The 22176-nt window shown below is 49.8% G+C and overlaps 1 protein-coding gene across 1 annotated transcript; it reads right to left on the bottom strand.

Moving 5' to 3' along the window:
• Positions 1–6182: 6182 nt before the first annotated feature.
• On the bottom strand, positions 6183–7724 carry EV420DRAFT_1488645 (uncharacterized protein; the record flags this gene model as incomplete). The annotated part of the gene is made up of 4 exons (XM_060470635.1): positions 6183–6357; positions 6493–6665; positions 6718–7069; positions 7132–7724. 4 exons carry the CDS (start codon positions 7722–7724, stop codon positions 6183–6185), a joined length of 1293 nt encoding a protein of 430 aa, XP_060321737.1.
• Positions 7725–22176: the final 14452 nt, after the last annotated feature.

Here is a 22176-nt window from a genome sequence, read left to right as displayed (position 1 = left end):
GCATTAGCCAGTTGGCTGTGTGGTACCCAAGTGTCTTTTTCCATGGGGTATCTCCTCCATTTGATGAGGTATTTGGGGATGTGCTTTCTCTTCTCATATGTGTCATCCTGGAAGTCTCGGGAATGAGTCATCTTCCTCTTCTTCGATAAGTTCTGGTAGACTTATCGAATTGATTTGTGGATTTCTCCATTTCACCAGTAAGCACCGTTCATATGCTTCTAGCTGTTCCTTTTGCAAGGACCTTGGAGGGTCTGGCTTGTTGAACATGGGTTGGTGTCTAACCCTGTCACCTTAGTCGCAGTTTGGCTGTCAATGTTTGGTCAGGATGTTATAGGTTTCCTGTTGGACAGAGCCTGCTGTTGGTTGGTGGGTTCCATGGAGTCTCTCCACTAGAGTTACTGCTGACCTTTTTGGGCAGTAAATAAACCTTTATAGCCATTCGGTGAAATGACCGTCGAGTTTTCGATCCTGGAAGAGCCAGGAGATGATATGGTGTTATCTCTCTGTTGCTTCAAGTGTTGCAAATTGTGATTGTTTTCTAATCGATGGTTTTAGGTTCCTGTTTCCCGATTGTTCTTGGTTCAGGATCTTCGTGGAATCTTTCAAACCGTAGTTTGGTGTTCCGTCTTGATATTGGTGGTGAGGGAGGCACCCATCATACAATGATGGGTGGCCTTGATCCCTGTTCATGGCACTAATTGTGCCCTGCTAGAGCCCACTTTCCAGGTGGAGCCCTTTCTTTATCATTTGGGATGGCAAGCATGACATGTAAGAGCTTGTTTCAATAGGTGTCTCGTGGAATTCTTCCACAAGGGTCACTACTGAGGGTGTCTTGGTAGGTTGTAGGGTATTGGCATCCTTGTTCCAATCTGTTTCCCAATATTTGGTATCCATGCCTTGTGCGCGAAATGTTTATTCAAAGTCGACTACAAGGATTCTGCTCCCTTGTTCGATTTTGGTTCTTTATTTTGGCAACTAGGCTGGTAGTGCTGGGCACGTCTTCTTGAAGTCGACTTCAAGGATTCTGCCTCCTTGTTCGATTTCAGTCTCATGTCTTTTAGTCCAGATCTATGGTGGATAGTCGGGGGTGGATATGGATCTGAGGAGCCTCTGCTTCTGCGAAGTAATCTGTGGTTTCTCTACCGAGAATGGCACCACTGATTAGTACTGTTTGCATGTTCTCATGCAGCGATTTTTGATATAGGAGGTCATTCTCCTTTTTGGCCTCCGCATCACTATTGATCATGGCCCTGATCCTCGATCTTTAGATCGAGATCAGTCAGTTCTATCCCAGCCAAGAGTGACGTCTTGGCTTGGTCTTCGGAGCTGTTCTCAGCTAGCGATCTTTGATGAGGTAGCTCTCAGAAGGTAATTTGCAGCCTTAGATCATCGATCCTTAACCTGGATTGAACAAGGCTTGTTTTGTATCAGTATCAGTCACACTCATTGAGTGACTTCGATACTAGAGACCCTTGCAATCGCTGGGTTAAGTGAGGTGATCTCTTGGAGATAAATTCCTTTGTTGGTGGCCTCACCATCCTCTCCCTTATAAGAGCGGAAGGTGGTGCCATGAGCATGGCTATCTGCAACTTTGTTGCTGATTAGTACTGTTGACTGTTCTCAGTCACCGATCTTTTAATGAGGTGGTTCTCAACAGGGGTTCCAACTTGCATGGATGGGTTTCTCATTGATTTTTATGAGGTTTACTCCTCCAGTTGAAATCTTGATAGATTTCTGGTATATTGGTTGTGTGGCTTCCATAGCCTCGCGTTGATGTGCTCGGTAATGGGCAGCGTGCAAATGAAACAAGCATCTAGATCGTCAATCTAGATACTAAATCACACACACACACACACACACTATCACCAATGTATATAAGTTCGAGGGTGAGTACAATAGAAACACTCGCGATGTACTTAGATTTAGATAATCTAGTGGGGTTTTGTCTGAAAACAACTTCAATTCTTCTTTCGATGTGTTTTACACAAAGTACACTAGTCTGCGATAGCGGGGTTTTATGAACTGGTTTTGCAAGGTATAGTCGAGCAAGTTATACTCGTTTTGACGTTGTCTAGAAGAGCTTCTAGCGGACACTTCAAATAATCAAACAACCAAAGACTCCGAGGTCTACAAAGAGTGTGAAATCACTCTACAAAGAATGCACAGGTTCTGACTTCAAGTACAAGACTTGCAAAGAGTACACAGACTCTGGAGTTCCTTGAACTCAACGATTGTTCAAACTTAAAGCATTCTAGGGCTTATTTTACTTCAACTAGATGAGGTCTTTTGACTTAAAGTCGACTCAGCATGTCTAGATCGCTAATCTCGGAGAGAGAGAGCACGAGGCCTTTGTCCATGGAGCAGTTCAATTAACTAGCAAGGCGCAAATGCAGGGACGGCTCTACTTCCTACTTAACTCTTCTAGATTACTGTAGCCACCCTTATGGGTTGACTTTGGTAACTTAATTCACTTCAGTCGAGGATATGCAATAAAACCAGTGATTGATTAGGTAGCTATACAGGCTACTAGCACAAACACGAGGAAATGCTTTCCTGCCATTATGCGTCTAGTCGCTGCTAATTTATACAATTCGTGTTCTAGGTATAGGAGCCCGTATCTACAGTAATTATGGTACAAGCTTTGGAATTAATACAAACGGTGAGTCACTATCCTACAAGTATTGCGCCATTCCGTAGTTTCTATTCAGTTCGATGCGACTACACCGGGTTATTCTGTCGCCGAGGAGTACCCTACTGGTCCGTGGGTGCTCCTTCTTCCATCTGCAAGGCTTGCCGCGTGCTGTATGTATTGAATACTGCGGTATGCACAGGATCTCGAGGATGTAACCACTGATCGCGATCGACTGCAGGTCCGAGATTGTATTCTGTTGATCACTGCGTGATCAAGGTCAGTCATCTCGGTACCCAACGTGGCTATTCATTCTTCCAAGGTTATTCCTTTCCTAGCCTGAGTTGATCTCGAAAGCTGATCTGTTTCTCGACTTAGCAATTTTTCTTGACAGGTTCTTTCTACTCGTCGAGGCGATGAGGCATCTAGTTCATTCCATTCTTCAACTTCTTGGTTTTTATACTCCATACAGACGAGTCCCCGAGATTTGACTGTTATAGTCTTACTTAGGTAGGGCTTAGCTTGGCGTGTTGACGGCTGGTAGAATTGACTCTTTGAGACGTCGTTTCTCAGTCCATTCTGTACTGCCGTGCTTTCATTCTTTATGTAGTATTTAGCTACCAGCACGAAGCCTCCACTGTAGCTCTCTGTACCGCTTGTAGATTGCATAAACTGATGTAAAATCACAAAATCTACGGGTAGCCTGATACCAGGCGTATCAGCATCTCCCAATGAAAGGGATTGGCAGTACCTGTATGGGCAGGGTCCAATAACTCTGGTTTAGGTGGTTAACAGTCATGAGCAAAGGGTCAGTTACTGTTGTGGGTATTCGATGATGTGAATGGTTTGAGTATCATCCACATTAAGAGATGACAGTGGGGTATGGACCACTTCATACGTGCTTCTGATGAACATGCTTTGCGGGTTCGCTGTCAATCAATGGTGACAGAGATTTTGCAAAGGTTTTCTCCTTTCTGATGAGTCCTTTTACGGGTGGATCGCATAAACTGTGCATTAATCATTTAGCTTCTTCGCCAGTTAGGAGTGCAGCCTGGGGATGTAACCGAGCTGTCATGTGTCAGTCTTCAATTTCTTGACACATTTCATATTCTTGTTCGTAATGATCTATATCTTGCTGCATTCTTGGAATGCTCTGCAGACATATGGTCTTTAGTGACTGGAGGTTTCTATTCCAACTCGCATGGATGGGTTTCATGGCGTAACCATTGTTTTTAAAGGTTTTCTTCCTTCCCTATGATTTCAGGGCGAAAGGGATTTATCGCCCGGTGTGGGTAGCAAAATTGCTCGATGAGTCCAACTAGATTTCGCATTCTGGTTGGCACTCCATGGCCAGGAACCTTTCGGGTTCCAGGTTAACGAAGAAAAGTTCTCTAGTGAGCTGTTGCCATTTGGGCATCTCCACTAGCGATCTGATCTGCCCCGGCAATCCAGCTTTTTCCATGGTGGAGGTTGGTCTCTCCATCTTGGGGGCTGGAATTTCCGGTCTCTTTCCAACAGTCCAATTTTCGCATCTTGGACTGGTTGGGGGGTTTGGAGTGCAGGAGACTAGGATGATTGGTTATGATCCCAAGTCCTTCGGTACTGCTCCTATATCGTACTGGTATGATTCATTCAAGGTAGTTATTATGGCCAATAACTCCCTTTTTGAGTACTATCCATGCTACCCAATTGACAGTGGGGTACAGACCACTCCATACGTGAGTTCTGATTTTCATGCTTTGTGGGTCCACTGTCAATTGGTTGGGATAGGATTTTTGTGGATTTTCTTCACCAGCCGGTTGCTTAGGCTGCACATTAATCACCTAGCTTTCCTGCCCGTCAAGGGTATATCCATTACAAGTGGGTTTTGCAGCCTCTAATCTGAGGCGCATGGCCCTTCATGTCCACCTAGGTGTATAGGATTCTTGGCATCACTGGTCTGAAGGGTACTCCTCTGATGAGTACTCAAGGTTTCCCTCTTTCAGCATTGGGGACTTCTCCTTGTCACCATTCGCTGCAGGATTTGTGGCCCTTTGGTCTTCTGCAGTTACTGAGCTTCTTGCCTGTTCGCTTGCGCTATTAAGGTCTTTTCCACTCAGGGATGGCCCACACAGTCTGGATTTTTTAGAATTCTGTAAACTCTTGGTAACTGAAAATAATGAAGAGTCCCAGAAAATGAGCACCAACTGGGTGGCAAGTTGGTGTTCATTTTCCGGTAATTCTCATTGTCAGGTATTTTAATGAGAGTTACCGTATCATTTCTTTGGTTGCCTCGAGGGGAGGTTTGGTCCAAGCTTGGGTGTCGATCCTGCTTCCAGGGACAATGGAGGTTACTGCCAAACCTTCATCCAGTAGCTCTATTATGCTGCAGGCCTCTACCATCCCTGCTGCATGGCCCTCCGCTTTTCCAAGGGGTTCACCACCATCACAGCGGTGCCTACTCGTTCTTGATCCCACACTGCCAGCAGCAATCCTTTGCTTGCTCGTTTCTGGAGTTGCACACAAGTTGTGCCTAGTGGGGTTCACTGCCGATACAGTCATTGTATCGGCAGAGGAAATCCCTCGTACTCCGTATCGTCTGGTGGAGGGTTGGAAGTGTTCATCATCCATGTCGTTACAGGAGTCCTCTTTTGTGTTCTGATGTGTTGCTTCCTTCTGGATTGGCTGCATCCTGATCATTGATCTTTCCGATCAATTGATCAGTCAATTCCTGATGGGTCACCCAGTTTTCGTGTCCTGGGGCCATCCTGTCCTGGAGGTCAATCCAGCGCTTCCTATGGTAGAGGTTGGTCTCTCCATCTTGGTAGGTTGGCTGCAATTTTCCTCCGTTCTGACAGTTATCAGGTCGGATCCAGACTATGGCTGGTTCCTAGAGATTTTTGGTCTTTTGACCGAGGAGCTATCCCTTCTTCCTCTTTGCTGGTTCATCACTACCGATGCACAGCGTGTCGATAGTGATATAGAGCCTATGGCTCTTCGGGTTTGTCACTTTGGATGCACAACGTGTCCATAGTGGCATTGCAGTGTGAGGGTTCACTGCCATAGTCGTAGGTCACGATGAAGGTTTCTGCAGGTGAGTTGTCTTCCCCCAAGCCTGTAGAGGTGGTGGGTCCAAGACATTACTCCTACGCTTCGACAGGTTCCTCCACCTTAGTGATCCTTGATTAGAGTTCCCCCCGGTCGAGTTTGATTATGAATGGGTATGTCCTTCCATTCAATCATGGACACCACTTGGGTGGTGGTCATAAGAGTTTATGGGATCCGAATGTAGGGTGCCTTTAAACTCTGGAATCCTCAATGATATTGTTTTTAAAGGTTTTCTCCTTCCCTGTGTAAGCATGACAAAAGAGATCTATTGTCCATATTCGTATGACAAAAGTTGTTCATAATGGTACCTACAGATAGGATTCTTTAGTGTAAAAATTCGTAAGTAGATGTTTACCAAAAGAAATTTGAGTCCCAATAGACAAGGGTGATCTCCTGATCCCCTTGTCATCTTTGTTCGAGTCCTTGCTGAAAAGAACACTGATCCTGGTCGACCCAGGCTAACTGCCTAGTCCTTTGTCGATGCCTTCCCCTCAGAGATTGCCGTTGAGGGGTCTTGCCCTGCTCTTTCAAGCAGAGCACCAATTGGACCTGTCAGACAGACATTTGTTGTCCTGTCTGGCATGTCCAGGGAATCCACAGCGGAGACATCGCTCTTCCATGAATTCCTGCTGCCAGTCTTCCTTGAATACGGTTTCTGGGCATCGATGGAATGGCGTCGATGTCGGCTTTGCCTCTTTATCTTGCACCATTTCGACTTGTCGGTGGGGCATTTGTTGTCCCATTGGATATGCCCAGTGTTTCCACATCAGAAGCACCTTCGCTCCCTCCTGAGATGATCCATGTCCATTTCTTCATCCGTTTCTCTAGGGCACGACACGCCTCTGCATTGGGAAAGAGAGGAGACCCTCTTTCCTAGTTCTGAGTCCAGAGACGTGGTCCAAAACACCTCAGATGGTAGGTGTGGTTTGGTCCAGTCTCTCCCGGGTCTCTTCATATTGAAGATGTCTTCAGTGCTGAAATTCAGCACCAAAGACACAGACAGTCTCGTCCTCATCAGAGGAGGTGTTGGCGGGAGTCTCACTGTCTTCTTCTTCCTCCGGGACTGTTCGGTATTCCTTTCCAAGGAATACAGGGGTGGAAAGTGAGTCCCATAGGTCTTCGTTGATGGGTGCTCTGGCCATTTGGTTGGGCCATATGGCCTCATACAATGTGTCCGGCCAGGGGGATTCCCAACCATCTCCAGCCGTGGAGCACCAGATGTCATTGGCAGTTGAGTTGGAGGGCATGGGGGGTAGATTCCAGGATCCTCCTTCGGGGGTGATCCAGTAATCCACTGGAAAGAGCGATCCCCAATCCAGTATCCCTTTTTCCTTGGCCACTCCTCTTTCCTTCCTGGCCAGGTTGCAGATTCAGCATGTGATTTGGGAAGCGACTTGATGGTACAGTCGATATACCTAGCAACAGGGTTGAGTGGATTTTCCTTGGAGAACTTCGGATTTGGGCCAGATGACTTCGGTCTCACAGGAGGAATCGGTGTCTGAACTCCAACTGGAGATGTCTCCTTTGGGGTATGAGTCTTGGGAGAAGATGTCTGACCCCGTGTGGACTCCCCATGCCTCTCTTGGAGTTCTGGCAGAGGAGTGGATTCCTTTGTCGAGCCCTGAGGATTCATCTCCTTGATGTCCTCCTGCATCGGTCCTTCTGTCTGTGGTTTGTCTGCCTCCCTGATCGATTCCCTGGGCAGGGAGGAAAGGGTCGTTGACCCCTTCGGAGGTGGTTCTTCGCCACTCTGTTCCCTTGATGGTGTTTCCATCACACTCCTCCAAAGTTCGTACACTGATGAGTCGGTTGTACTTGTTGGTGTAGAACTGTTGGTCGTTGGAGGTGAGGGGGGTATTAGGATCATCCCAGGATCCCTCAATGTCCTTCCAGTATCTGACTGTGAATTGTGGACTTCCAGGGTATTGGGTCTGGAGGTTCTGCTCTGACTCATTGAGTCGAGCTCAGTGGTTGCCTCCTGTGATGGGGCGAATGGGAGTTGATCCATCTCATGGTCATGGATGGGATCGAGTGCTGCAGTACAAGGGGTGCCTTACTAGGGATAGCAAGATTTCCAGGATGGGGGTTCGGCTCGTGGTAGAGCTTGTTGGGTTCATACAGTCACCATCGTGGAATGATGAGGAGAGTATAAAATATTTCTGTAGGGGTGAGCAACCCTGAGGACTCGTCGTATTATGATAAGGGTTCCTTCTTTGAATGCTCCGGATACTGTCATTGTTTTGTTAATGAAAATGACAAGGGCAGTGGTTGTAGAGCCCGTTACTCGCTCACTGATGGGGTAGTGAGGGTCGGTGCTCTCTGGAGTATGGGTTTATACGGTCACCATCATGTATCAATGGGTAGAGTTTAACAACAGTGTAACCGTTGTTTAGGCAGCAAGGGTATAGTGAAGTCAAGCTTCAGCTAATTGTAATGCACTAACTGGGATTGAACAACGTTTGCCTCCAAACTGTCACTCGCATTCGGTGATTCAGTGTGATGAAGGGCATTGCAATTGCTAGGTCAGGAATGGTAGTTCTTAGGCATGAAACAGGGAGTTTCTGCATGAAAAGTTAGGAGTGTATAACTTTAGCCGAAGCTGGGGTGTAAGACCACAGCGAGGCTCATTTAAATACATCGTGGTATTTACTAGTATGTACCGCTCCTGTATCTCGGTGTGTAAAGTCCCAGTGCAGTGCTGTCTTCTGTATCGTATGGTGCTTGGTATAGGAGAAGCTCTCCTGCGAGTAAGAAGGCAAGCGCCCATATGGCGCTTGATATGATAGAAGCATATCTGCGAGTCAGAGGGGTGGTGCTATCCTTGGACGAGCATATGTGGATCCCTATCCATCCTAGGAGAAAGCCATCCTGTGAATAAGAAGACTGGCATCCGTATGGTGCCATCCTCTGAGGAGCATACGTGGTGGCTTGTCCATTCTAGGATGTGATCAGAGTCGACCTAAAGAAGCGTGACTGGGTGAAGGAGGGTCAGGCCTATGGAGTGTGATCGGACCCATGGGCCATCAAACGGATCATGCATGCAAGGGAATATCAAGGGTCAGACCCATAGAAGTATGATCGGATCTATGGGGCCTCGAATGGATCCAGGGACCAATCAGGGGATTGATGGTTGTGTCGTGGCAATGCTCCGGTGATGTGGCATGAGCATGATGATGCAAGAAGCGCTCCTGTGAGTAAGAAGAGTAGCATCCATATGGTGCTACCTTCTACGAGGTATGGCAGCAGAGCCCATGACAAGGTTCCCATGATGTGGTCCATGGCGCGAGGTAATGCGGTGTGGGCATTGATACGCCGTCTACGTGTTCACACCTAGATTTTGCGATTTTATAACAATACTGTTGCAGGTCTATCCTATACTAGTCATATATCAAGGGCTATAGTTAAGACTTCAGACTGATAGTCAAGTTAGCATGCTACTAGTCGAGTCAGGACTTAGGAATGATACCACTAGTGGGTCAGCCCTACCAGCTGACCAGACTAGCACCTCCAAAGCTAGTATGACTTAGTAAAATACGGTCACTAGTAAAGAATACAGCTGCTAGCACCCAAACAAGAAGTAAGAACCCACACAGATCTCGACTATTCAGTCGCTAGTGGACCGATCTGGGCATGAATGCCTAAGTCAGGATGACTAGTCACACAAGCACTTCTGAAAGGACTTAGAAATGAACCAGTAAAGGCATAATCCTTAGCCCAGATCCAGCTAGTGTGATACAGATCTCATACGATCGGCACTAGTATAGCCGGGCTGCACCCCAATCACGATCGAGCAGTTGCTACAGGCATGGTTACCCGACTATTCATATAGCCATGTCACTAGTGGAGCACCGCTGGGCAAAGGGTGCAGAAACGACCCAATAGCGGAGTCCCTCGACCCGCTATCTGACAGAAAGAACAGGCTAGGCCGACTATTGTGTGATTATTCACCATAATTCGTGACTAGCCAAGACATCCTTACCAATATTACCCCTAAAGAATCTATTTATATTTATTCTGTACCTGTCTCTGTAGTATATAAGTAGTAGAAGGGGCGGCCTCGCAGGCCAGGCAAGCCATCCCCGCGATTGTAACCTACTAGTCTATATTCTAGTGCCCCAATTAAAGGCTTTTGTGCTTAACCTCGATGAAGTGTCTACTAGTCGCTTAGTCACCTATAGTATTGAACGAATTGAAGTGTCTTAAAGTTACTATTCCGTCTTGGAGTGACTCAGAGTGTTTCGAAGTTAGTTAAAGTATTTTCTCAGAGTTAAAGTATTTGTTCTTAGGCCAAGAGTGCCACTAGTCGAGCCTAGAGTGCTGCTAGTCAAGTGTAGACCACTTGTGAGACCCAGTATTTGGCCCAGAGTGCCACTAGTTTCAAAGTATCAGAGTTAGACCGGGCACAGTTGCTCAACCCAAGTCACTATTCATCCAATCATGTCTTAAAACCCTGCTAGCGCGAGTATTACATCTTGTGTAGCTCATTAGTACCAAATATACGTCTTTAAACAACCTTTCCCTGATTTGTTGAAGTCTGCAGAGTGCTTCTATCATACTCGAAACACCCGAACTCAATAATATTGGTGATTAGTGTAGAGTAGTAGAGGGTTTTGGTGTTGTGGTGTTCATATCCATTCACTAGCCTTTTGTCACTTGCCGTTACCGAGCACATCAGCATGTGACTGAGCAGGTCATGAATGATACAGATCAGGTATGAGGAATGATGATGAGAGTCAAATGACAAGTTGCTGAGATAAGATAAGATGAGATAAGATAAGGTAAAAAATAGGGGTGAATTCATGACAATATCAACAATAGTTGCAATATTGGGAAGATCAATCTTCTGTCTGGCAAAGTACAGAATTAACTGAAATGCTGCAACCAGTCTGGCAAAGGTAGAACCATCTAATTTGCAAAGAAGGTATGCACTGCCTTTATTCTGTCCTAAGATCACTAAAGGACCTAAATACCAGGCATGCATTTTCCTATTCAGGGCTTTCTCTATTTGCATATTCTGCATCAAGACTAAGTCTCCTTTTTGGAAGTTGAAATCATGGATAGTATGCTCATGATCCTTCTTGAATTTAATGGTGGCATTATGCCTGGCCTCATAGACTTTAGACCTTAAACGTTCAAGATCTTTTGAACACTTTTGAAGACTGACTGCATGATATGCTATTAGAGAAGTGGTACTGATGATATTATCAGGGGGCAGCATTAGCCAAGTTGATTTGACAATATTCATGGGGAGAAGAGGTTCCGTCCCGGTGGCGGCAAAATATGGAGAACAACCCATGTGCTTCCTGATAGTAATGCGATCTGCCCAGAATACAGAATAGGCATTTTGACTCCACTTCTTTTGATCTCCATCAGAAGCTTTAAATAAACCTTGATGGATGTCGAAGTGTGGCCTTTCCACAATCCCATTGGCTCTGGAATTATATCCAGAAATGCGAATATGGTTGATATGATATTTCTTTTGAAGATAGTTTAATGCTGTGATGAAGGCTTTCCCATTGTCTGTAACAATCTCGGCTAGGGATCCCCAATCTATATATTAAGAGAGGTGGACCACAGCCACAGGATTTGCTTATGTAAAATTAGCAGACTTTGAATTTCTGGCCATTCCCATACCATGGCCCTTTCCAACTCAGTTTGATTATGGGTGCACTGCCACCCACTCTTTTTCATGCCTGCACCTTCCTCCACCCGCGTCGGTCCATTGTTTCACACTCCCTGCACCGCATTATCCCAGGTAAGGATTAGTTCCTTTTCTTATGATGTTGGCCCATCTGATCATGCTCTTTTAGGCAATTTGGGTGTCCTTTTCACGGTACTGCTCATCAATCTTTGATGGAAGCACCCTTTTGCTGATTTTCTTTTCAGGTGTTCTTGCTCTGGGTTTGTGTTTTCTCTCACAGAAGTGACTTCCCTTTGCTTCTGGAGTCTATTTTTAGCTGCTTTCAGTCCAGATCATTAGTACAGAGTAGATCAAGGTGCTGCTGGGTGATCCCCTCAATTTCTGTGTCAAAGTGAAGACGGGAGCTCTCAGATTGGATTCTGGGCCTCTCTGCTTTCTTTAGGGCACAGTTATTGGTGACAAGCCTACCCTCCTGCATGCCTGTGAATAGGGGCCTCTGTCAAGCACAACGAGTCAGGGAGATTGGTGTGGCAGGACCGATTGGGTATCTGTGTTCACACAGATATAGTTGCCCCCCCTTCCACTTGCTGGAAGTGTAGCTCCATAAACTGCTGTTGTAGCATTGAATTCCTCTGTGTCAAATTTTCTTGGTCTGTGAGCAGTCTATCATAGATTTCTGTTGTATAGAGGTTTGTTACTCTGCGATCAAGACTGATATCACTATTTCTTGATACCCTACAATGTATGTATCTGTTTTCTCTCATTTGATAAACTTAAGATGCTCATTACTTTGCTCTAATAGGAACCCATCCACTCCCTCCAGATCATGTGATCCTTTTCATTCTCCTCCAGTTACACCAGAGCATACATGTCAGACTCAGCGGGAGCATGATCACCTTCAGCATCTGCAGATGACCTCTCCTTCTCATCGCCATGGACAATCTGCCCACCCAGGTCCTGACCCTAATATTGCACTTCCACCCTTACATATTCCACCTGAAACACGTATTCCATCTCAGCTGGACCGACCACATGAACATCCTATGCCTGTGGTGCCATTGCTTCCTGCCACTACCTCCAGAGGTGTTCATCGTGGAAGACCACGTGGTACTGGCCATGGTGGGGCTTCCATGTTACGGTTTATTCTTTTCTTTTTCTTTTCTTACGCATTCACGCTTACACTATGTTGCGATTCTGATCGGACATTCCCACAGTACTATTTTTAGTCTACTCAACGTGTATTTAAGTAGAGCCTCAGCTGGCCTAAAACCCAGCTTCGGCTAAGGTTTAATCTACCTAACATCGAACTCCGTGTTTCGCGTCTATCTCGTTCGCTCGCTGCCTTAACATCGCCTTTGACCCACTGGTGTATCGTCTACCGAAGTGCGAGTAGCGATCCTAGCTTGATCTAAGTCGATTTGAGTTAGTGGCTAACATTTAGCCGAAGCTCGCTCTATGTTGCTCAGCGTCACTTCCGAGAAAGAGCGCTGCCCAACTCTCTTACGAATCAAATCTCCCATCTGACCAGAGAGGTCACTGCCGTGCATTCGAAAGGACAACCTCGTGGTTGATAGCGTATCGCAGGTGGACCAACGGAAAGACACTTTACCAAAATTCATCCGATACACCTCCTTGTCGCAGTAGCTCTTTGGGTTACACCCTTCGACCTACTGCTCCAAGCCACCGTCATCGCCTGGGTTTTACCTCACATCATTAACAACCCCATCTTTGCAGTTCTAGTAACTGTTCTCCTTACCCTTGCTCTTGTCCGAGTCTGTATCGCCGCACCACTCCTAGCAGGACTGCTAGTTGCTTTGTACGGCGCATATGTACCTTTGGTCTGAGACACCACGAACGTATTCAAACTATTCCTAAAGTCAGCTTCATTACTAGCAGTGATACTGCTGGCATTGACTGACCCATCCTTCGACGACGAAGTCCCGTTGATGACCGGTTCCAACTACGAGACCGACCTCAACCTGATTATCGCGACCCTCGCAGCCCTAACCATTATCGCCTTGACCGTCGTATGGTCCATCCTTACCACCGGCTCTCTCAGAAAATAAGCCCACGGACAGATGCCCTTATCCGACGCCATTCCCGTCATCTCCACACTTTTTATAACCTTTTTCTTGTTCACCTCCTTGTACTACATCCACCGGTGCTGTCGCCAACAGAGGCGCGTACGAGCACAACTCCCGTTCCACTACGTTCCGGCAACTCCGGTGTACCCGCCACCAATAATCTTCATTCCCACGGCCTCGCAACAAACCCTTCACGATGGCCGACCCATCACACCCAGGGGACCTGGAGAGTCCCTCTACGGGTCGTCGCAATCCAGCTCGGGATCCTCAGGATCGAGCACAGACTCCTACAGAAGCACCACCGAGTCCGACGGGTCAGTCGACATCACCGATACCCGGGGCGTACTCCTTGACCGAGGAGACTCGCCCGTTCCAGGCCTCTTCGCTCAGTCTCCAGTCTCAGGCGAGTCAGGAGAAGAAGGAGGGGATATGGAGTCGCGCGAAGAAGAGGATGTCGATACAGAGTACGAAGGAGACGAGCTCACCGAGCTCGAAAGAATCCGACTCGAAGACCTCCTCGGTGACCTCTACCCGAACGACGAGGAAGATGCAACCCATACCGGAGACAATTGGAGCGGACGCTCCCAGAACAAGTGGGAGCCATCCGAGTGGGGAAGCACCTGGGAGGACGCCCGGGATCGACGAATTGCAGCAGACGAAGCGAGAGACAGGAGAAGACTTGCAGCGTCAAGAGGGTGAAGAGACGACTTCAACGACGACCCCGAAGAGCTTAGCCTTGGGGCCTCCACAGCTACCACCCGTCCAGCTAGCCCACACTCTGTTCCAGAGTCCTGGCCAGTCGATAGGGGAGAGCCAGTCGCCTGGTACCCCCGCACCAGTTGGGTATACGCCGACTCAAGGGAAGAGACTCCTGTGGCCGGAGTCTCGCCCAGATCGGAGCCCGACACAGTCTCTAACGGGTCCGAGACCCCAACGGTCTCTCCCGCCGTCCCCGCGCACGAGCCGACGGATAGGGAGCTTTGGAGCGAGTATGGCGAGTACGACGCCGAAGAACTTGGAATGGTTACCGCCTCCGAGCGACTCGCCAGAGTCTCCAATTGGGAGCCGTCAGTCTCGTCGAGAGCCTTCGCCGACCCCGTCCCTGCCTCGCAGCGCCCATGGCCCCTTCTTTACCACACGTACGTCGAGTCCCTCGGACTCACAAGAGATGCCCGGGAGTCCCCAGAAGTCCAGGCCCGAATGGACCACGGAAGAGCGCACGACGCATGCATACGTCACGCCGAAGAAGACGCCCTCCAGGGACCCACAGGATGGTGGGATTTACCACTCGAACCTGACGCTACCCCCACCGAAGTCGGAAACAGAATACGAGCAGCCGCCGTTAGATACTCCGGAGCCGTACGCCATGCAGGGGTCGACCTCGAGAGAAGAGCAAGAGCCTGGGCCGCCTACGAGGCAGAGCTCACCGATTACGACTCCGACATCGAGAGACAAAAGAGAAATGCGAGAATCGACCGTCTCGCCAGAGAGAGGCAGGAGGCAGAGAATGCCCAGCCACCCCCCGAACCGGGCCCTCGAACCAACGGTAATGGAGGCGGTGAAGCAGGTCCTTCTTAATGGACCTCACCCGAGACCGGCCATCTTCGACCTCCTACCATGGCACGGCCTGTACGAGATAATGATGGAGGATATGGAGAAAGACCCGCAGTGGCTGCTAACGGAGGCAGGGGAGGACTATAGGCACGCTCGCATCAGTGGCGACGTGTACCTCATGAAAAATATCCTAGACATGGAAACCTGGCATCGAGCAGCTGGAGTATGGAATCAGGTCCACCCTACGGACCTTCGACAAGAGTGTGAACCGTATCGACGGCCCCAACCCATGCCGCACCCTGTGGAAACGGGGAACTTCTTCCCAGAAGGCTTCTTCGGAGGAGCAGGGGAGGACGACGACGATTACGCGGATGCAGGTGCGGGGCCCTCTCGTCCTGATAAGGGAAAGCAGTCCACGGTACCGCCACCCTCGGGGCCACCACCGTCGCAGCCCCCACGAAACTTCGGAGGCTATCCCCTGCCTGGGGATAATCGACACCTTCGATTGGTGTCCCGACCGCCCAAGGCGCCAGTACCCCCGCATGTTCCGTCCCCTCCGGACCCAATTCCTCCCTGGCAACTCGTGCCGGGAGCGGTTAACAACCCGTGGAATGACGTTAAGCCCAAATTGGTGACCCAGCCCGAATACTTCACCGGGGTCTCCTCGGACATTACGCGCTTCCTGCATCACTGCGAAGTCTACTTCGCGGTATTCCCCATGTACTATACCATGAACGATCAGGGGCACAACCCCTACCGCATCACGTTCGTGCAAGGGTATTTACAGGGGGACGCGCAGCAGTGGTGGGTCGACCAGTACTACCGGTATTGGGATCCGCAGGGGCATTGGAGATTCCCCACCTGGGCAGAGTTCTCCGAGGACCTCACGCGCGAGTTCCGCGAGGTAGCGGAGCTAACAATATGGAAGGCGGAGTGGAAGAAGATCCGCCAGTCAGACTTCAAGTCCACAGTGGAGTTCTTCGCAAAGTTCGAAAGACTAGCCCACAAATGCGACGAGTTCGGAGACGAGAAGCAGATGTTCGAAGCGGTGGAAGCGGCCATCAGGCCAACGGTACGTAACACGGTTATGCATGGGGACAACGAGCGCCCCACAACCTATGCCGAGTGGAAGGCACGAGTGTTGCGTATCGATGCGAATTATCGATACGGAGTGGCCCAAGGGCTGGGCAGTAAGTCCTCCTCGAACCAAGGCGGTTCGGGTCGAGGCAACCAATCATCGCAGAAGGGAGGCGGGCACGGGTCTAGTGGCGATAAGCAGGACGCCACGGGAACAACCTATGGAGGTGCCGGACAGCCAATGGAGATCGACAAGTTGCGAAGCGACAAGCGATGCTTCAAGTGCGGCAATACCAGATGGAGCCGGGACCATAAATGTCCAACAGACAAATCAAAGTGGCTCCCCGTCAAACTCCCACCTCGCAAGAAGCCCAATGTCCAACGACTACGCCAATTGCTCGAAGAAGCCGAGAAGGAGGAAAATGGGAAGGAGACGAAGATCGAGGAGGTCAAGGACGATAAGTCGTCAAAAGACCAGCCGGCGTCGAAATAAGCGATTCGACGACGTCGGCCAAGGACTTAGTTTCTACTGGTGCGCCATCATGTACTTCTAGCCGGACTTATACTACGTATGTAGGTACTCCGTACGAACAATATACCAACTTTTTTGCCGCGTTACCAGTCGAAGAAATTACAGAAAACGAATCGCAAGATCATCACGGCGTAGGAGGGGATTACCGCCGCTCCGCACGGTCTGCGTCGAGCAATGAACCCCTAGGGGCGTCCACGGCTCAGGAACCCCCGGCTCACCGCACAGGGAAAGCCCCTCGAGGGCAGAGCCCCTTAGGTCGAGTCCCGACTGCACCCTTGACGAAGGGAGGTCACCCCGGAGTGGGAGAAAGGTCGACAACCCAGCCCGCTGGGCCTGCGTCCCCGTCTGTGGGGCCGTCTGTTCCAGTGGGATGCGTAGGAAAAGCAGCTGAGGCCGTGAACCCGGACGACCACCCTCACCCAGTAGTCACCCAAACGATCAACAGTGAGGACCGTGCGGGCGAGCCAATATGTGTGCCCCTGTGAAGGGTTATCAGAAGTACCGCCGGGTCCAGGAAGAGCAGTAAGAATAGGACACCTGTGGAGGTTACAACGCCGCGCACAAGCGCCCGTAGCCAGGGCCGAACACAGGGCAGCGAGCCCTCCTCCACCACCTCGATTACCAAGGGCGCCCAAGTGCCGCCTCGGGACCTTTCTCGTCCCGGTGACCAAATGCCACTTCGAGGGAAGACCCCATCGGTCTTATTGGAAGAAGTAGAAGACGAAGAAGCCCACCTACGGTCCGACATCCCGGTGCGAACCCCACGGCAGGCGTCGTCTCCGACTCCATCCCTTTCCGCCACTCCCAACGACAAGAAAATTATCGCGGAAATGTATTACGAGCCGCATGGCGTCCTATGGACCCGTCAAGCACTACGCATCGCACCAGGAGATGCAGCAGCAAGAGCCGTCCTCAACGGGTGGATTCACCCCCGACGACTGGGGGAAGTCACCGACAAATTGTGCTACCAACTGGAGGAGCAGACGGAGACAGCCGCCCAAGCCAGAGATAGGTGGCAGTGGATGGAGGACTTACAGAAGCCACCCATGTACATACGAGGCAGAAAGGGACGGAACGTCTCAATAAAAGTGCAGTTGGAGACGCTAGATACGCGCGAGACCCACGCCATAAGCGCCCTAGTCGATAGTGGCGCTACTGGCAGTTCAATCGATCGCGCCTGGGCTCAAGCTCACGATTTAAATCTGAAAAAAGCGGCCCGACCAGTTCCGGTGTACAATGCCGACAGCACCAGGAACAAGGGGGGAGATATCATGGAGTATGCCGAGGTACGATTACGCATCGGAGATCACGTGGAACAGATCGAACTCGCCGTAGTCGATCTCGGCTCGACCCCCCTGTTCTTAGGGCATGACTGGCTCCAGCGTCACAACCCCCTGATTGATTGGGACACCGGGGCGGTTACCTTAGCCCGGTGCACGTGCCGGAAGATCCCCTTTTCCCTGCCCGACACCGACCCTTCAGCGCAGTGGGAGGAATACGAAGAGGGAGATACCATTCTAGTCATTGACTTCGAAGAAGCATTTCACGTACGGGCGATGGGGACCAAAGCCAATGAGCTGGCTGCCCAGGCCAATGCTAAGAAGGAGGCCAAGTCCTTTGAAGAAATTGTGCCCGAGGAGTACCGGGAGTTCAAAGACATCTTCGACAAAGAAAGCTTTGATGAACTTCCCCCGTGCAAACCTTGGGATCACGCCATCGAACTAATCCCGAATGCTAATGCCAACCTCGACTGCAAGGTCTACCCTCTCAATCCGACCGAGCAGGAGGAACTGGACAAGTTCCTAGACGAGAATCTATCCACGGGACGCATCCAGGCATCCAAGTCCCCCATGGCTTCCCCGTTCTTCTTCGTAAAAAAGAAGGATGGGAAGCTCTGACCAGTCCAAGACTATCGAAAGCTCAACGAAATGACCATCAAGAATCGTTATCCGTTACCGCTCATTGGGGAGCTTATGGATCGCCTGAAAAAGGCGAAGTACTTCACCAAGTTGGACGTACGCTGGGGGTACAATAACGTGAGGATCAAGCAAGGGGATGAGTGGAAGGCTGCTTTCCGAACCAACCGAGGGCTCTATGAGCCCCTGGTAATGTTCTTCGGACTCACCAACTCTCCCGCCACGTTTCAGTGGATGATGAATGACATCTTCAAAGATCTCATCGCGGCAGGAGAGGTATCGGTGTACCTAGACGATATTCTCATTGCGTCCAAGACCAAGGCAGAGCACAGACGAATTGTGCGGAAAGTACTCCAGATTCTCCGAGAAAACAAGTTATTCCTCAAGGCGGAGAAGTGCGAGTTTGAAGTGGAAGAGACCGAGTACCTGGGGGTTATCATTAGTGAAGGAAAGATTCGTATGGACCCCGTCAAGATTGCGGGTCTATTGGAGTGGCCGGTTCCCCGAAAGAAGCAAGAATTGCAGTCCTTCCTCGGATTCTGCAACTTTTACCGATGATTCATTCGCGACTACAGTAAACATGTCAAACCGCTCACTTCACTCACCGGAAAACAGGAGTGGACGTGGGGAGAGGCTCAACAAAAGGCGTTCGACAAGCTCAAGAAGTTATTCCGCGAGGACGTGGTGCTCGCTATCCCATTAGACGAAGGGCGATTCCGGGTGGAGGTGGACTCTAGCGAGGGAGCGATTGGGGCCGTACTTTCCCAGTGGCAAGACGAGAAGTGGCGCCCAGTAGCCTTCCTCTCCAAGGCACTCTCCACCACCGAACGCAACTACGAGATTTACAACAAGGAGCTCCTGGCCATCATGATCACTCTCGAAGAATGGCGCCAATACCTCATGGGAGCAAAGGAAGATTTTGAGATTTGGATGGACCATTCCAATCTCCAGTACTTCCGCAAGCCCCAGAAGCTCAACCGACGACAAGCGCGGTGGGTGATGGAACTAGCAGAGTACCAATTCACCTTACATCACAAGCCCGGAGCTCAGAATCGTAAAGCAGACCTCTTATCCAGGAGGGCGGACCACGATCAAGGGAAGGAGGACAATCGAGATGTTATAGTGCTCAAGGCGGAGCATTTCAGGGCACTAATCATGCCCACCACCGAAGAGCTGCATGAGCAAATCAAGGTGGCGACGCACGACCCTCGCCGCTGGGACCGGGGAATTTCCGACTCCCTAAACCACGAAAAGGGCGTTTCTCGTGATCAGAACCTATTGTGGTATGACGGGCGGATCTATGTACCCATGGACCGTAACCTTAGAGGACAGATCATAGCCCTCAAACATGACCACGTCACTGCGGGCCACCCTGGTATCGAAAAAACCAAGGAGTTGGTGCTTCGCGATTACTGGTGGCCAAGAATGCGTCGAGATGTAGAGGCGTACGTGAAGGGGTGCGACGTCTGCCAGCGGACTAAGGCAGATTGCCGCCCAAAGAGGGCCCCCTTACATCCCAATGAGGTCCCAGTTCGCCCTTGGACCCACATTTCGGTGGACATGATCACCAAGCTACCAGGCTCAAAGGGTTTTGACTCTATCCTGGTTATAGTCGATCGTTTCTCTAAGACTATTATCCCTATTGCGTGCACCGAAGAGCTCACTTCCCTCGGTTTCGCCAAAATCTTAAGGGACTACGTCTATGTACCTTACGGAGTAATGCCGGAAAAAGTCATTTCGGACCGAGGCTCGGTTTTCGTCTCCAAGTTTATGAAGGAGTTTTACACCCTCATTCACGTCGAAGGAAACCCCTCTACCGTGTACCACCCCCAGACGGACGGACAAACCGAAAGAGTCAATCAGGAAATCGAAAAATACCTGAGAATGTTCGTCAACGATCGACAGAACGATTGGAGCGAATGGTTGCCCCTGGCAGCCTTCACCCACAATAATCGTCAACACTCATCGACTGGGTATTCCCCGTACAAGGTGGTGTTTGGACGAGATGGGCAGGTCATCACCACAGCACAAAAACTGACAGTAGTCCCAGCAGCGGCAAAATTGGTAGCAGAAATCGAGAAAGCGCAGAAGGAGACGAGAACATCCCTAGAAAAGGCGGCAGAGTCAATGAAGAGGGCTTATGATAAGCACAAAGGTCGGGCGGCGGAATACCAGCCGGGGGACAAGGTGTGGTTAGACACAACCAACCTAAATCTCCCTCGCCCTACCAAGAAGCTAGGGGATCGCCGCGTCGGACCCTTCGTTATCATCGCCAAAAAGGGAGCCTTGGCTTACGAGCTAAAATTACCTGTCCGATGGAGAATTCACAATCGATTCAACGAATCGCTCCTAACGCCTTACGTCGCTCCTGAATTCCCAAATCAACCACGTCCCAAGCGACCACCTCCAGAACTAGTTGACGATGAAGAAGAGTACGAAATTGAGGAAATTGTGGAGCAACGGGACAAAGTTGTAGGTCGCGGACGCACTCGTCGCACGATAACGGAATACCTGGTAAAATGGAAAGGTTATCCGAGGGAGGAAAATTCTTGGGTTAAACAATCGGACATGGCCAACACGGAGGAACTGGTAAACGAGTACGAAGCGCGCATTCAGAGAATTCAATGGGAGGTTGATAAACATGGAAAGACGGTCGGGAGGGACACGAAAATACCCCCTAACGTAGGGATGGTATATCACGACCCGGACACCCCCTGCGCCACAGACATCGAAACGGTTTACTCCTCTGAGTGTACCAACCCTAGACACTCGGATACCCAAGAAGACTATGACCAAATTGTAATCACGGAGGGCGAGGCAGAAGGAACGCCAACCATAGAGGCAAATCAACTAGATGAGGAGGGGGAGACCAACCTCAAATGCCTTCAGCGTATCTATGAAGACTGGGACTTCGACTCCGAAGACGACGACGATGATTCCCTTTCCTTCTATAGTGAGTCAGCGCAGAGCGGTGAGGAAAGCGTAGGCTCATTTGGGACGAATGAGTCTTAGGGAGGGGGTAATGTTACGGTTTATTCTTTTCTTTTTCTTTTCTTACGCATTCACGCTTACACTATGTTGCAATTCTGATCGGACATTCCCACAGTACTATTTTTAGTCTACTCAACGTGTATTTAAGTAGAGCCTCAGCTGGCCTAAAACCCAGCTTCGGCTAAGGTTTAATCTACCTAACATCGAACTCCGTGTTTCGCGTCTATCTCGTTCGCTCGCTGCCTTAACATCGCCTTTGACCCGCTGGTGTATCGTCTACCGAAGTGCGAGTAGCGATCCTAGCTTGATCTAAGTCGATTTGAGTTAGTGGCTAACATTCCAGTGGTCATTCTTCCTCATATAATGCTGCTTCTGTGATGCATCCTCCACAAAATCGGGGTCGAGGTCATAGGCAGATTCGTGGTCAAGGCCGAGGTGCAGTTCAGGTTTCTCATCCATGGCCAGTATCACCATTAGATATTGACATGATGAATCTGGCTGGACACCAACAATATCAACAGCAAGTACCAACTCCGCCACCTTCTCCACCACCAACTCCGCCACCCCCTCCACCACCAACTCCACCTGCACCACCTGCACCACCACTACTGCCTTCACCACCACCACCACCATGACCAAGAACAATTCCAACTTTGCTCCCTACT

This window comes from Desarmillaria tabescens (assembly GCF_030435595.1).
Source record: "Desarmillaria tabescens strain CCBAS 213 chromosome Unknown EV420scaffold_187, whole genome shotgun sequence".
Classification (NCBI taxonomy): Eukaryota; Fungi; Basidiomycota; class Agaricomycetes; order Agaricales; family Physalacriaceae; genus Desarmillaria; species Desarmillaria tabescens.
This window is presented reverse-complemented; position numbering and strand designations above follow the sequence as displayed.